This window comes from Oncorhynchus keta, chromosome 27 (assembly GCF_023373465.1).
Source record: "Oncorhynchus keta strain PuntledgeMale-10-30-2019 chromosome 27, Oket_V2, whole genome shotgun sequence".
NCBI lineage: Eukaryota > Metazoa > Chordata > Actinopteri > Salmoniformes > Salmonidae > Oncorhynchus > Oncorhynchus keta.
The window spans coordinates 19,297,747-19,313,001 of NC_068447.1; the positions used below are offsets into that span (position 1 = coordinate 19,297,747).

The following is a 15,255-nucleotide window of genomic DNA, read 5'->3' on the forward strand; positions in this document are numbered from 1 at the left end:
AAAATTAGGGAATTTGACATAGAACAAACATTAATTTCTTTGTACATGGGTGAAATACCTGATGACTGACACAACAGAGAAAAGTACCTCTTGAAGGTCCTACTGGCAGCCAGTAAAAAGGCTATCACTAGGAAATGGCTACAAAAAAGACCCTCCCACAGTGACACAATGGATAGACGTTGTAGAAGAAATACACCACATGGAGCGTATGACCTCTGCTTTAAGAACTCAACAGGAGAGAGGTCAAGAATACTGGGAAAAATGGGTTTCGTACTTGGAAAAGGTCTAATTGAAAGATGTCAATGTAACTAATATGATGATGAAGGTATGAAGTGCACTGTAACTGATATGATGATGAAGGTATGAAGTGCACTGTAACTGATATGATGATGAAGGTATGAAGTGCACTGTAACTGACAGATCTTTTTTTGTTGTTCTTTTATTTGGCTTTATTTGTACTTTCTTTGTGTTCCTACAATTAAAAAAAGTATATTTTTTTAAAAGACGAGGGGAACATGGGAACACATCTAGGCTGCCTTTCTTGGGGACAGCCGAATAACCGATGAAGGTTCAAGATATCTCCTTTTTTGTAGACACAATCTTTAAATTTAATACCATCATCCACAGAAGCTTCTCCCTTCCACCCTCCCCATCTCATTCCCCCCTCTGAATGGGACAGTCAAGCATGCCATTCATGCTACTGCTCCACCCATTCACACCTCCCTCTGTCTGGTGTGTAAGGATAGGTTCTGTGGTGTTAGACAGAGGTACATTTCTAGGGGTTAAGGTTGAGCGCTTACAGCACAGAGCTGGCCCACTGGCCGAGAGGAGATAGAGCTTGATGGATGGCTTCAAAACCAGAGGAGTGATGAGGGAAGGATGGAGGGAGGGAGGCAGAGAGAGACGGAAGAGAAGAAGAGGAGATAAAGCCTGATGGATGGTCATGAAATGAGAGGAGTGGAGAAAAGAGGAGGAAGGGAGGGTCTCCTCTTTCCATTTCCACTCTGTCTGGTCTGCTGATGATGAAGGTCATTACTCACCATATTTGAGCCTCTGTCAAATTATAGATCTCTCTCTCTCTCTCTCTCTCTCTCTCTCTCTCTCTCTCTCTCTCTCTCTCTCTCTCTCTCTCTCTCTCTCTCTCTCTCTCTCTCTCTCTCTCTCTCTCTCTCTCTCTCTCTCTCTCTCTCTCTCTCTCTCTCTCTCTCTCTCTCTCTCTCTCTCTCTCTCTCTCTCTCTCTCTCTCTCTCTCTCTCTCTCTCTCTCTCAAAATTCAATTCAATTGAAAGGCTTTATTGGCATGGAAAAAATATGTTTACATTCCCAAAGCAAGTGAAGTAGATAATAAACAAAAGTGAAAATAAAATGTACAGTAAACATAAATAAAGACATTACAAATGTCATAAGCGGAAATGGAGGAAAACTCGCCTCCCTGCGGACCTGGCATCCTTTCACTCCCTCCTCTCTACATTTTCCTCCTCTGTCTCTGCTGCTAAAGCCACTTTCTACCACTCTAAATTCCAAGCATCTGCCTCTAACCCTAGGAAGCTCTTTGCCACCTTCTCCTCCCTCCTGAATCCCCCTCCCTCTCTGCAGATGACTTCGTCAACCATTTTGAAAAGAAGGTCGACGACATCCGATCCTCGTTTGCTAAGTCAAACGACACCGCTGGTTCTGCTCACACTGCCCTACCCTGTGCTCTGACCTCTTTCTCCACTCTCTCTCCAGATGAAATCTCGCGTCTTATCCCCTCCCCTCTTCTCCAGACCATTTCCGGAGACTTTCTCCCTTACCTCACCTCGCTCATCAACTCATCCCTGACCGCTGGCTACGTCCCTTCCGTCTTCAAGAGAGCGAGAGTTAAACCCCTTCTGAAAAAACCTACACTCGATCCCTCCGATGTCAACAACTACAGACCAGTATCCCATCTTTCTTTTCTCTCCAAAACTCTTGAACGTGCCGTCCTTGGCCAGGTCTCCCGCTATCTCTCTCAGAATGACCTTCTTGATCCAAATCAGTCAGGTTTCAAGACTAGTCATTCAACTGAGACTGCTCTTCTCTGTATCACGGAGGCGCTCCGCACTGCTAAAGCTAACTCTCTCTCCTCTGCTCTCATCCTTCTAGACCTATCGGCTGCCTTCGATACTGTGAACCATCAGATCCTCCTCTCCACCCTCTCCGAGTTGGGCATCTCCGGCGCGGCCCACGCTTGGATTGCGTCCTACCTGACAGGTCGCTCCTACCAGGTGGCGTGGCGAGAATCTGTCTCCTCACCACGCGCTCTCACCACTGGTGTCCCCCAGGGCTCTGTTCTAGGCCCTCTCCTATTCTCGCTATACACCAAGTCACTTGGCTCTGCCATAACCTCACATGGTCTCTCCTATCATTGCTATGCAGACGACACACAATTAATCTTCTCCTTTCCCCTTCTGATGACCAGGTGGCGAATCGCATCTCTGCATGTCTGGCAGACATATCAGTGTGGATGACGGATCACCACCTCAAGCTGAACCTCGGCAAGACGGAGCTGCTCTTCCTCCCGGGAAGGACTGCCCGTTCCATGATCTCGCCATCACGGTTGACAACTTCATTGTGTCCTCCTCCCAGAGCGCTAAGAACCTTGGCGTGATCCTGGACAACACCCTGTCGTTCTCAACTAACATCAAGGCGGTGGCCCGTTCCTGTAGGTTCATGCTCTACAACATCCGCAGAGTACGACCCTGCCTCACACAGGAAGTGGCGCAGGTCCTAATCCAGGCACTTGTCATCTCCCGTCTGGATTACTGCAACTCGCTGTTGGCTGGGCTCCCTGCCTGTGCCATTAAACCCCTACAACTCATCCAGAATGCCGCAGCCCGTCTGGTGTTCAACCTTCCCAAGTTCTCTCACGTCACCCCGCTCCTCCGCTCTCTCCACTGGCTTCCAGTTGAAGCTCGCATCCGCTACAAGACCATGGTGCTTGCTTACGGAGCTGTGAGGGGAACGACACCTCAGTACCTCCAGGCTCTGATCAGGCCCTACACCCAAACAAGGGCACTGCGTTCATCCACCTCTGGCCTGCTCGCCTCCCTACCACTGAATAAGTACAGTTCCCGCTCAGCCCAGTCAAAACTGTTCGCTGCTCTGGCCCCCCAATGGTGGAACAAACTCCCTCACGACGCCAGGACAGCGGAGTCAATCACCACCTTCCGGAGACACCTGAAACCCCACCTCTTTAAGGAATACCTAGGATAGGATAAAGTAATACTTCTCACCCCCCTTAAAATATTTAGATGCACTATTGTAAGGTGGCTGTTCCACTGGATGTCATAAGGTGAATGCACCAATTTGTTCCACTGTAAATGTCATATTATGTATATATACAGTGTTGTAATGATATGCAACTAGTTAAAGTACGAAAAGGAAAATAAATATACATAAATATGGGTTGTATTTACAATGCTGTTTGTTCTTCACTGAAATCTTGCTGCTGTGATGTCACACTGTGGTATTTCACCCAATAGTATTGGGAGTTTATCAACATTGGATTTGTTTTAGAATTCTTTGTGGGTCTGTGTAATCTGAGGGAAATATGTGTCTCTTATATGGTCACACATTTGGTAAGAAGTTAGGAAGTGCAGCTCAGTTTCCACCTCATTTTGTGGGCAGTGAGCACATAGCCTGTCCTCTCTTGAGAGCCATGTCTGCCTTCAGCGGCCTTTCTCAATAGCAAGGCTATGCTCACTGAGTCTGTACATAGTCAAAGCTTTCCTTAAGTTTGGGTCAGTCACAGTGGTCAGGTATTCTGACACTGTGTACTCTCTGTTTAGGGCTGAATTGCATTATAGTTTTTTTGTGAATTTTATCCAATGTGTCAAGTAATTATATTTTTGTTTTCTCATGATTTGGTTGGGTCTAATTGTGTTGCTCTGCTGGGGCTCTGTTTGTATTTGTGAACAGAGCCCCAGGACCAGCTTGCTTAGGGGACTCTTCTCCAGGTTAATTCCTCTGTAGGTGACGGCTTTGTTATGGAAAGTTTGGGAATCGCTTCCTTTTAGGTGGTTGTAAAATTTAACGGCTCTTTTCTGGATTTTGATCATTTGCGGGTATCGGCCTAATTCTGCTCTGCATGCATTATTTGGTGTTTTACGTTGTACACAGAGGATGTTTTTTCAGAATTCTGCATGCAGAATTTGTCCCATTTTGTGAATTCTTGGTTGGTGAGCGGACCCCAGACCTCACAACCATGAAGGGCAAGGGATTCTATAACTGATTCAAGTATTTTATGATCCTGATTGGTATGTCAAATGTTATGTTCCTTTTCATGGCATTTTGGTTGGATAGGTTTCTGGTCATGAAGGCTGTTCAAGTCCAGGGTGGAGTGGTGGGCCAGGTAGACATTAGGTTTTGAGGTACAGTCTCTCGAAATGCTCACATTCACCCACTGTATGGTGGCAGGGTGAATGTGTTTTCGTGGTAGCAGTGTGGAAAGTGGAAGAAGCTTTTTTCAATCACTCCCTTGAGTGCTGTGGCCACCCTTTCCTGCTGGGCCCGCAGGCCATTTGTGCCCATGTGAACCACTCCACCCTGGACTTGAACAGCCTTTACGACCAGGTCCACCTCTACAAAGCAGCAATCCCAACTTTTGCCAGAACCCTGAAGGACGATTCCCTCAACAGCAGCCCCAACACCTCACACAGGAACAACAGAGCAACGGACACCCCGCCCAGACCAGCGAGACACCCTCCCAGACCCACTCTTTGACTGTCTCACTCTCTGACTGTCTCACTCTCTGACTGTCTCCCTCTCTGACTGTCTCATTCGCTGACTGTCTCTCTCGCTGACTGTCTCATTCTCTGACTGTCTTGCTCACTGACTGTCTCGCTCACTGACTGTCTCACTCTCTGACTGTCTCGCTCACTGACTGTCTCACTCTCTGACTATCTCACTCTCTGTTTCTCTCACTGACTGTTTCCCTATCTGATTGTCTCTCTTGCTGACTGTCTCACTCTCTGACTGTCTCTCTCACTGACTGTCTCCCTATCTGATTGTCTCACTCTCTGACTGTCTCGCTCACTGACTGTCTCGCTCACTGACTGTCTCCCTATCTGATTATCTCTCTCGCTTACTGTCTTGCTCTCTGACTGTCTCATTCTCTGACTGTCTCTGTCACAGACTGTCTCACCTTCTGACCATTTTGCTCTCTGACTGTCTCACTCTCTGACTCTCAGTCTGACCTTCTTGCTCTCTATCTCAGTCTGACCTTCTTGCTCTCTTGCTTTCTCACTTTCTGATTGTCTCCCTATCTGATTGTCTCCCTATCTGATTGTCTCGCTCTCTGACCGTCTCACTCTCTGACTGTCTTGCACTCTGACTGTCTGATTCTCTGACTGTCTGACTCTGACTGTCTTGCTTGCTGACTGTTTGTCTTTGTCTGTCTCCCTATCTCTGTATCTGCCTTTCCATTGACACAAGGCACAGTAGTGATAGCCTTGTCTTAATTAGCTAACCAATTCTGTCAGTCAGAGTGGCTAATCTACAAGACTAAATACAGCCTTACTATTGACTCTTTGTCCAGTACGAAGCCTCCTCTCACTGAAGGGAGAGAAAGAGCCAAGATAGCTTTTCACACACACACTCCAGTTAGATCATCCAAAAAAGCAAGCATTTTCACACCTTTCCTAACTGGATCTCAATTAAGGGTGAGCTGTGCAGTGAAGAGATGTAGGCTATTAAAATGGCTTCACCGCATCATTGAGCAGGGAGTGATTTATGTGTTATATTACAGGAATGGCCGTAGTGCTACAGTACACACTACAAGAGCATACATATGGAAAGTGTGTGTGAGCACTGTATACTCGAGCACACAGATTAAGTTATTTTCAATTAAGGCTTACATACCAGAATGCACTTCAGCCTTGTTCACATTGACAATTTGAAGTGACTCATATACATTTTTTTTGCATATCTGATTCAAATCTGTTATTTTTCCAGCAGTCTGGACAGCCTAAAAGCACATGGAATCAGATATTTCAAAGCCAAATTTCAAACCACCTACAAAGGTGATACAAATCGGATTTCCTGGCCATGTGACTTCTGACTGAATGGTCAAATCTGATTTATTTGCCCTCAAGTGGTTTTTAGATGTCATTTGGCATATTGTGTTGCTTGCTAGCTACTCTGTTGACAGTTTGACAATAACTTGTGGTCGCTAACTAGCTTATTAAATGTTTACAAACAAATGAGTGAATATGCTAGAAAAATAAACAGCTAGCTAGTTGACTGCTGTAGCTAGCAAAAAAGGACTTGTTTTGAAAGTTGGATCATCTTATCCTTCAAGGCTTTGGAAGTGTTCTTATACTATGATATTGAACATTCAAAGCAAATGGGAAACGTCCATGAGAGGATATTTTCCAGAGAGAGTGCGGACTAACTGTTCAGTGTTGAGCAGTTAACAAAGAAACGGGTCCTTCTATATGCTTCATTTAGAGCTTTTTTTATGCCAACTTTAGTTGTGATATAAACGTTAGGTTATATGTTTAGATTTTTGATACATTCTAAGGCTGCATGATCCGGCTCTAGTGATGATTTGAAAAAGGTTGCATGCAAGGCAGGAGGAGCTCTGCTCTGTTTGTTGCACAGGCTGCACACACTTCATCTCTCATTGAAACTTGGACAAGTATCTGATAATATTCTCACCCATCAGACTATTCTTAGTTTAATCTGGTCTTTATGTACTGCATAGCCTATGGATGGAATAATTTTTTATTTAGCATGGCCCAAAAACAAAACATCATCCACAGCCTGCAATTGAATAGCGAATGGAGGTTACTTGTGGTTATGTTTTTAATATGCAAGGATTGGGGAAGCTTTTCCTAAGGTAAATGGAATTCAATTATCAAAACTATATAGTCTAATTAGCCTACTCTTGTCTATACAGAAATACAGTGCGTTTGGAAAGTATTCAGACCCCTTGACTTGTTCCACTATTTAGATTAAATTAAACATATCCTCACCCATCTACACACAATACCCCATAATGACAAAGCAAAAACAGATTTTTAGAATTTTTGTCAAATGTATGTAAAAAAAAAAAACTGAAATACACCTTTGGCAGCAATTACAGCCTTCAGTCTTACATTTACATTTAAGTCATTTAGCAGACGCTCTTATCCAGAGCGACTTACAAATTGGTGCATTCACCTTATGACATCCAGTGGAACAGCCACTTTACAATAGTGCATCTAAATCTTTTTAGGGGGGGTGAGAAGGATTACTTACCCTATCCTAGGTATTCCTTGAAGAGGTGGGGTTTCAGGTGTCTCCGGAAGGTGGTGATTGACTCCGCTGTCCTGGCGTCGTGAGGGAGTTTGTTCCACCATTGGGGGGCCAGAGCAGCGAACAGTTTTGACTGGGCTGAGCGGGAACTGTACTTCCTCAGTGGTAGGGAGGCGAGCAGGCCAGAGGTGGATGAACGCAGTGCCCTTGTTTGGGTGTAGGGCCTGATCAGAGCCTGGAGGTATTTTTTTATTTAATCAAATTTAGAATAAGGCTGTAACATAACAAAATGTTGAAAAGGGGAAGGGGTCTGAATACTTTCTGAATGCACTGTAAATTAAATAATTCAAAATAGGCTACTACTAAAGCATGATTTGGCTGTCAGGACCCGGTTACGAACCCGGGTCTCCGGAGTGATAAACAGTCACTTAACCAACTGAGCCACGAATAGTCGGCAGAACCCAGAAGATGAGGCAGACACAGCAGTACTTGAGACGGTGTATTTAATGAAGTAAAAAGTGAAGTTCTTCAGGAAAACATGTAACTCCACAACCTCAAAAGGAATCCTACAAGAACAAAGTTAATCCTCCAAGACAAAAAAGGTAAATCCACAAGGTGGAAGGTAAAGCACAAAAAGCCTCAAAAGATACTCAAAAAACAAACAAACAAGAACAAAAAACAGAATTCCACAAGAGAGTCCACCGGGATCAACAAGAGTTCTCAGAGTACTAGGGCTGGGTGCTAACATACAAACACAGAGCAAAGAACTGAGGAAAACAAAGGGTTTAAATACAATCAGGGGAAACGAGGCACAGGTGCAAATAATAATGGGGATCAAGGGAAAACAAAAGGTCAAAAGGCACAATGGGGGCATCTAGTGACCAAAAACCGGAACAACACTGGCCAAATCCTGACATTGGCCACAGAGGATCATTAGCTTTTTTTTAATATACTGAACAGAAATTTAAACACAACATGGAAAGTGTTGGTCCCATGTTTCATGAGATAAAATAAAAGATCCCAGAAATGTTCCATAAACACAAAAAGCTTATTTCTCTCAGGGTTTTGTTTACATCTCTATTGGTGAGCATTTCTGCTTTGACAAGATAATCTATCCACCTGACAGGTGTGGCATATCAAGAAGCTGATTAAACAGCATGATCATTACACTGGTGCACCCTGTGCTGGGGAAAATAAAAGGCCACCCTAAAATGTGCAGTTTTGTCACACAACACAATACCACAGATGTCTCAAGTTTTTAGGGAGCGTGCAATTGGCATGCTGACTGCAGGAATGTCCACCAGAGCTGTCAGATAATTTAATGTTGATTCCTCTACCATAAGCCGCCTCAAACATCGTTTAAGAGAATTTGGCAGTACGTCCAACCAGCCTCACAACCGCAGACCGCGTGTAACCACGCCAGCCCAGGACCTCCACATCCGGCTTCTTCACCTGTTGGATCATCTGAGACTCAGACAGCTGATGAAACGGAGGAGTATTTCTGCCTGTAATAAAGCCCTTTTGTGGAGAAAACCTCATTCTGAATGGCTGTGGCTGTGAAATTCATAGATTAGTGCCTAATTTGTTTATTTAAATTGACTGTTTTCTTTATATGAATTGTAACAGTAAAATCGTTGAAATTGTTGCATGATGTGTTTATATTTTTGTTCAGTATAAGTTGTGGATTGTTTTAAATCGTATTTTTTATTTATTTTTTTATTTCACCTTTATTTAACCAGGTAGGCTAGTTGAGAACAAGTTCTCATTTGCAACTGCGACCTGGCCAAGATAAAGCATAGCAGTGTGAACAGACAACACAGAGTTACACATGGAGTAAACAATTAGCAAGTCAATAACACAGTAGAAAAAATGGGCAGTCTATATACAATGTGTGCAAAAGGCATGAGGAGGTAGGCGAATAATACAATTTTGCAGATTAACACTGGAGTGATAAATGATCAGATGGGCATGTACAGGTAGAGATATTGGTGTGCAAAAGAGAAGAAAAGTAAATAAATAAAAACAGTATAAAAACAGTATGGGAATGAGGTAGGTGAAAAAGGGTGAGCTATTTACCTATAGACTATGTACAGCTGCAGCGATCGGTTAGCTGCTCGGATAGCTGATGTTTGAAGTTGGAGAGGGAGATAAAAGTCTCCAACTTCAGCGATTTTTGCAATTCGTTCCAGTCACAGGCAGCAGAGTACTGGAACGAAAGGCGGCCAAATGAGGTGTTGGCTTTAGGGATGATCAGTGAGATACACCTGCTGGAGCGCCCTGCTGGAGCGCGTGCTACGGATGGGTGTTGCCATCGTGACCAGTGAACTGAGATAAGGCGGAGCTTTACCTACCTTTACCTTTGCCTAAAGTCGTAGGGAAAGGTAGCGCATGCAATTTGGGCAAGTTATTGTTGAGTTGCAACTGTCTGTTTAAAGTAGAGAGGCCAAGCCAGGCATATTGCAATATTTCAAAATACAATCGCAGTTTGGAAAGCTTATGGTTATTGCTGTAAAGAGAAGACAATGAAAAGACAAATCTGTCTATTAGTTATCAAAATCCCTGATTCAATTGAGCAAACAATAGTATAGCCTATCTTATTGGCACCGGCGGAGAGCATCAGCAATGTCCCCATGCACTGCCCATAGTCACTATTTATCATTGTTGGGTAAGTGCTCCTTAAAAGTTAGTTTTTTGACAAAACAATAATTTATTTTCATCTGTTTGTCAGTGTCAGCAGAGGAAGCTACCCAGTAATTTGCCATATTAAGAAAGATTCTGCTATTATCTCCAGTCATATAAGGTGTAGGAGAATTGCATGAGATGTGTTTATAATAGGACAGATATTTCCCATGCAAGGAAAGAAGAAATGTATGTGATATAGCTTATGCCTACTCTACACTATGCGCGTTCAGCCATGCTCTGAACGGTATTGTTTTGCGAACATTTATTGAGTTATATTATTAGCCTAAATTATGACTATCCAAACTATTCATGACGTTATGAATAGTATTTTATGTTACATAGGTCCACAAATGTGATGATGCATGGAATGCTTTATTATAAAGTGAAAATGAGCTTCCCCAAACTTGAAACTCGCGCCGCCGATGTATGCCAGGTTGTAAAGCGGATTCATGTGCTTCATTTTAAGAATGTAGCAATAAAGATAGCAGCATGAGAAAGCTGGGATCCTCTTTTAAATAGTGACCAGTCAAAACTCTGTTTCACATATGATTGTGCAATGACTGGGCTTATAACTGGTGGAAGTCTGTCCTTTCGTCTGATTAGTCCAAATGTGCGATTTTTGGTTCCAACCGCTGTGTCTTCGTGAGACGCAGAGTGATCTCTACATGTGTGGTTCCCACCGCGAAGCATGGAGGAGGAGGTGTGATGGTGTGGGGGTGCTTTGCTGGCGACACTGTCTGTGATTTATTTAGAATTCAAGGCACACTTAACCAGCATGGCTACCACAGCATTCTGCAGCGATACACCATCCCAGCTGATTTTACTTAGTGAGAGTATCATTTGTTTTTCAACAGGAAAATTACCCAACACACCTCCAGGCTGTGTAAGAGCTATTTGACCAAGAAGGAGAGTGATAGAGTGCTGCAACAGGTGACCTGGCCCGCAGAGTGAAGGAAAATCAGTCAGCAAGTGCTCAGCATATGTGGGAACTCCTTCAAGACTATTGGAAAAGCATTCCAGGTGAAGAGGCGATTCCGGGATGCTGGCCTTCTAGTCAGAGTTGCAAAGAAAAAGCTATATCTCAGACTGGCCAATAGAAAGAAAAGATTAAGATGGGCAAAAGAACACAGACACTGGGCAGAGGAACACTGGCCAGCATCCCGGAGTCGCCTCTTCACTGTTGACGTTGAGACTGGTATTTTGCAGGTATTATTTAATGAAGCTGCCAGTTGGGGAATTTGGAGGCATCTGTTTCTCAAGCTAGACACTCTAATGTACTTGTCCTCTTCCTCAGTCGTGCACCGGGGCCTCCCACTCCTCTTTCTATTCTGGTTAGAGCCAGTTTGCGCTGTTTTGTGAAGGGAGTAGTGCACAGCGTTGTACGAGATATTCAGTTTCTTGGCAATTTCTCGCATGGAATAGCCTTAATTTCTCCGAACAATAATATACTCACGAGTTATGGAAGAAAGTTATTTGTTTCTGGCTATTTTGAGCCTGTAATCGAACCCACAAATGTTGATGTTCCAGATACTCAACTAGTCTAAAGAGCGCCAGTTTTATTGCTTCTTTAATGAGAACAACCGTTTTCGACTGTGCTAACATAATTAGAAAATGGTTTTCTAATGTTCAATTAGCCTTTTAAAATGATGAACTTGGATTAGCTAACACAACGTGCCATTGGAACACAGGAGTGATGGTTGCTGATAATGGGCCTCTGTACACCTATGTAGATATTCCATAAAAGATCAACCGTTTCCAGCTACAATAGTCATTTGCAACATTAACAATGTCTACACTGTATTTCTGATCAATTTGATGTTATTTTAATGAACAAAAAATGTGCTTTTCTTTCAAAACAAGGACATTTCTATTGGACCTCAAACTTTTGAACGGTAGTGTATGTATGTGAAATTATTATTTAGGGGGAAAAAATACCTGTCATCTATGCACTTAAATAGTGAATGAAGGACGCTATCACACAGTTCATTTTCATGCCAGACTGGTAGGCTATACTCCTGTTGTAAAGCGAAGCAATGTGCTTAATATTGGGAAAGTTGAGAAATAAATATAGTAGGCCTAGACTATAGAAAGCTGATGTGATCCTCCTCTTTTTAATAGAGGCCATCAAACTCTGTTTTCTTACACAATTGCATAGCATATATAAATGTTGCGCAACATGAGCTCATGGACTCTCATGAAGGATTTGATTTTATTTTCAATTGCATTTGCATTGTTGTTAGAGTGATTAGAGGGACAATAGTTTGATGAGTACCAGGCGATTAGCGACTGGCAGTTAGCAAGTTTGGTAGGCTACTAATGACCATCAGCAGGATCAGAGCATAGTTTTGGGGAAGCCTAGTTACCATGACAAAATGGTCACGTGGAATTTGACTATGGTCATGACTCATGACCGCTGGTATGGTTGTGACAGGTCGGGACTCGTGACCGCTGGTGTGGCGGTAATACGGTCACCGTAACAGCCCCACTGTCACCTTAGCTTGCTACATAACTTCTGAGTGATAGGCAGCAGGAGCACCACCACCAATCAACCTACACCACTGTGCACACACCCCTCGTTACTATGGCAATTAGTGTAGCCATGTCAGCAAATGACTGCTGTCTGAACACACAAGTCCAATTTGGTCACTTGTAACTGGCTGTTTGGACAGTCAGTTTTCCAAAACAGATTTTAAAAACAAAACTGATTTGAGAATGAAGGCCTGCTGCTTGATCAAGACTTTTGAGATGTCCTGATAGAGTCTCAGCTAGTGATTAATAGGGTTTGTTTGTCTATGCATCCTTGTGTGTGCATGCTTGTGTGTGCGTGTGTGTGTGTGTGTGTGTGTGTGTGTGTGTGTTTGGACTTCTAGTCCCCACAAGGATAGTTCTTAAAAGAATAGTAAAACAGGATCAAATGTGTTTCTGTGACATGTTGAGGTTGGACCCAGGTGCAGATAAGAGACCAGATGAGGAATCAGTGGTTAAACATAAGACTTTACTGATAAACGGTAGCCGCAGCATCACAGTACACTTGAAAAAGCATCAAACACTAAGTCTCAAAAACTCATTCAGAAAACGACCACACACAGTAAACAATTCAAGCTTCTGCAAAGAGAACCAGAAAACACACCTCTTTTAAAGGGGAAATCATAATGAGTAATAGAACACACCTCAGGGTCATAATTGTCTCTAGGATAGTCTCTAGGATGGTCTCTAGGATGACCTTCTGGTGACGGATGGAACCATGACAATTTTAGGTTCAGGGGTTAGAATTAGGGTTAGGGGTAAAGGAGTTCGGTTTAGGGTTAGATACATTGTCATCACCACAAATAATGTTCACACACGATCACTCAGTCACCACAACTAATGTTCACACATGATCACTCAGTCACCACAACTAATGTTCACATCCGATCACTCAGTCACCACAACTAATGTTCACACATGATCACTCAGTCACCACAACTAATGTTCACATCCGATCACTCAGTCACCACACAAAGAGTGCACTGACACAACAAAATAAAAAATCATGGCTTCTGTCTCCTTGATGCTTATTTCCCTGTTCACACACACACACACACACACACACGCACGCACGCACGCACGCACGCACGCACGCACGCACACACACACACACACACACACACACACACACACACACACACACACAGACACACACACCGTAAGCCAAACTGTGTGTGTTTCAGCTGCGTCCAGGCGAAGCCTTCACTGTGTACCACACCAGCCCTACGCTGTCCAGTCTGTCCAAACCAGTGGTTCTGTGGACCCAACAGGATGTCTGCAAGTGGCTGAAGAAACACTGTCCCCACAACTACCTGACCTACGTAGAAGCCTTCTCCCACCATGCTATCACAGGTAATGTGTAGAAACCTTCTCCCACCATGCTATCACAGGTAATGTGTAGAAACCTTCTCCCACCATGCTATCACAGGTAATGTGTAGAAACCTTCTCCCACCATGCTATCACAGGTAATGTGTAGAAACCTTCTCCCACCATGCTATCACAGGTAATGTGTAGAAACCTTCTCCCACCATGCTATCACAGGTAATGTGTAGAAACCTTCTCCCACCATGCTATCACAGGTAATGTGTAGAAACCTTCTCCCACCATGCTATCACAGGTAATGTGTAGAAACCTTCTCCCACCATGCTATCACAGGTAATGTGTAGAAACCTTCTCCCACCATGCTATCACAGGTAATGTGTAGAAACATTCTCCCACCATGCTATCACAGGTAATGTGTAGAAACCTTCTCCCACCATGCTATCACAGGTAATGTGTAGAAACCTTCTCCCACCATGCTATCACAGGTAACGTGTAGAAACCTTCTCCCACCATGCTATCACAGGTAATGTGTAGAAACCTTCTCCCACCATGCTATCACAGGTAATGAAACCTTCTCCCACCATGTAGAAACCTTCTCCCACCATGCAATCACAGGTAATGTGTAGAACCTTCTCCCACCTACCACAGGTAATGTGTAGAAACCTTCTCCCACCATGCAATCACAGGTAATGTGTAGAAACCTTCTCCCACCCCTCTACCACAGGTAATGTGTAGAAACCTTCTCCAGCCCCTCTACCACAGGTAACGTGTAGAAACCTTCTCCCACCATGCTATCACAGGTAATGTGTAGAAACCTTCTCCCACCCCTCTACCACAGGTAATGTGTAGAAACCTTCTCCAACCCCTCTACCACAGGTAACGTGTAGAAACCTTCTCCCACCATGCTATCACAGGTAATGTGTAGAAACCTTCTCCCACCATGCTATCCCAGGTAATGTGTAGAAACCTTCTCCCACCATGCTATCACAGGTCATGTGTAGAAACATTCTCCCACCATGCTATCACAGGTAACGTGTAGAAACCTTCTCCCACCATGCTATCACAGGTAACGTGTAGAAACCTTCTCCAACCCTGCAATCACAGGTAATGTGTAGAAACCTTCACCAACCCCTCTACCACAGGGAATGTGTAGAAACCTTCTCCAACCCCTCTACCACAGGTAATGTGTAGAAACCTTCTCCAACCCTGCAATCACAGGTAATGTGTAGAAACCTTCTCCAACCCTGCAATCACAGGTAATTTGTAGAAACTTTCTCCAACCCCGCAATCACAGGTAATGTGTAGAAACCTTCTCCAACCTCTCTACCACAGAAAATGTGTAGAAACCCTCTCCAACCCCAATATCACAGGTAATGTGTAGAAACCTTCTCCAACCCCAATATCACAGGTAATGTGTAGAAACCCTCTCCCACCATGCTATCACAGGTAATGTGTAGAAACCTTCT

At 43.8% G+C, this 15,255-nt stretch overlaps 1 protein-coding gene across 1 annotated transcript in view; it reads left to right on the forward strand.

Annotated features, from left to right (window-relative positions):
* The window catches only part of LOC127912479 (sterile alpha motif domain-containing protein 10-like), a 183,820-nt gene that overhangs the window by 133,915 nt on the left and 34,650 nt on the right, over nt 1–15,255 (forward strand). The window contains exon 3 of the mRNA XM_052481880.1: nt 13,650–13,818. Coding sequence (XP_052337840.1) covers nt 13,650–13,818 — 169 coding nt within the window. The remainder of the gene's footprint in view (nt 1–13,649; nt 13,819–15,255) is intronic.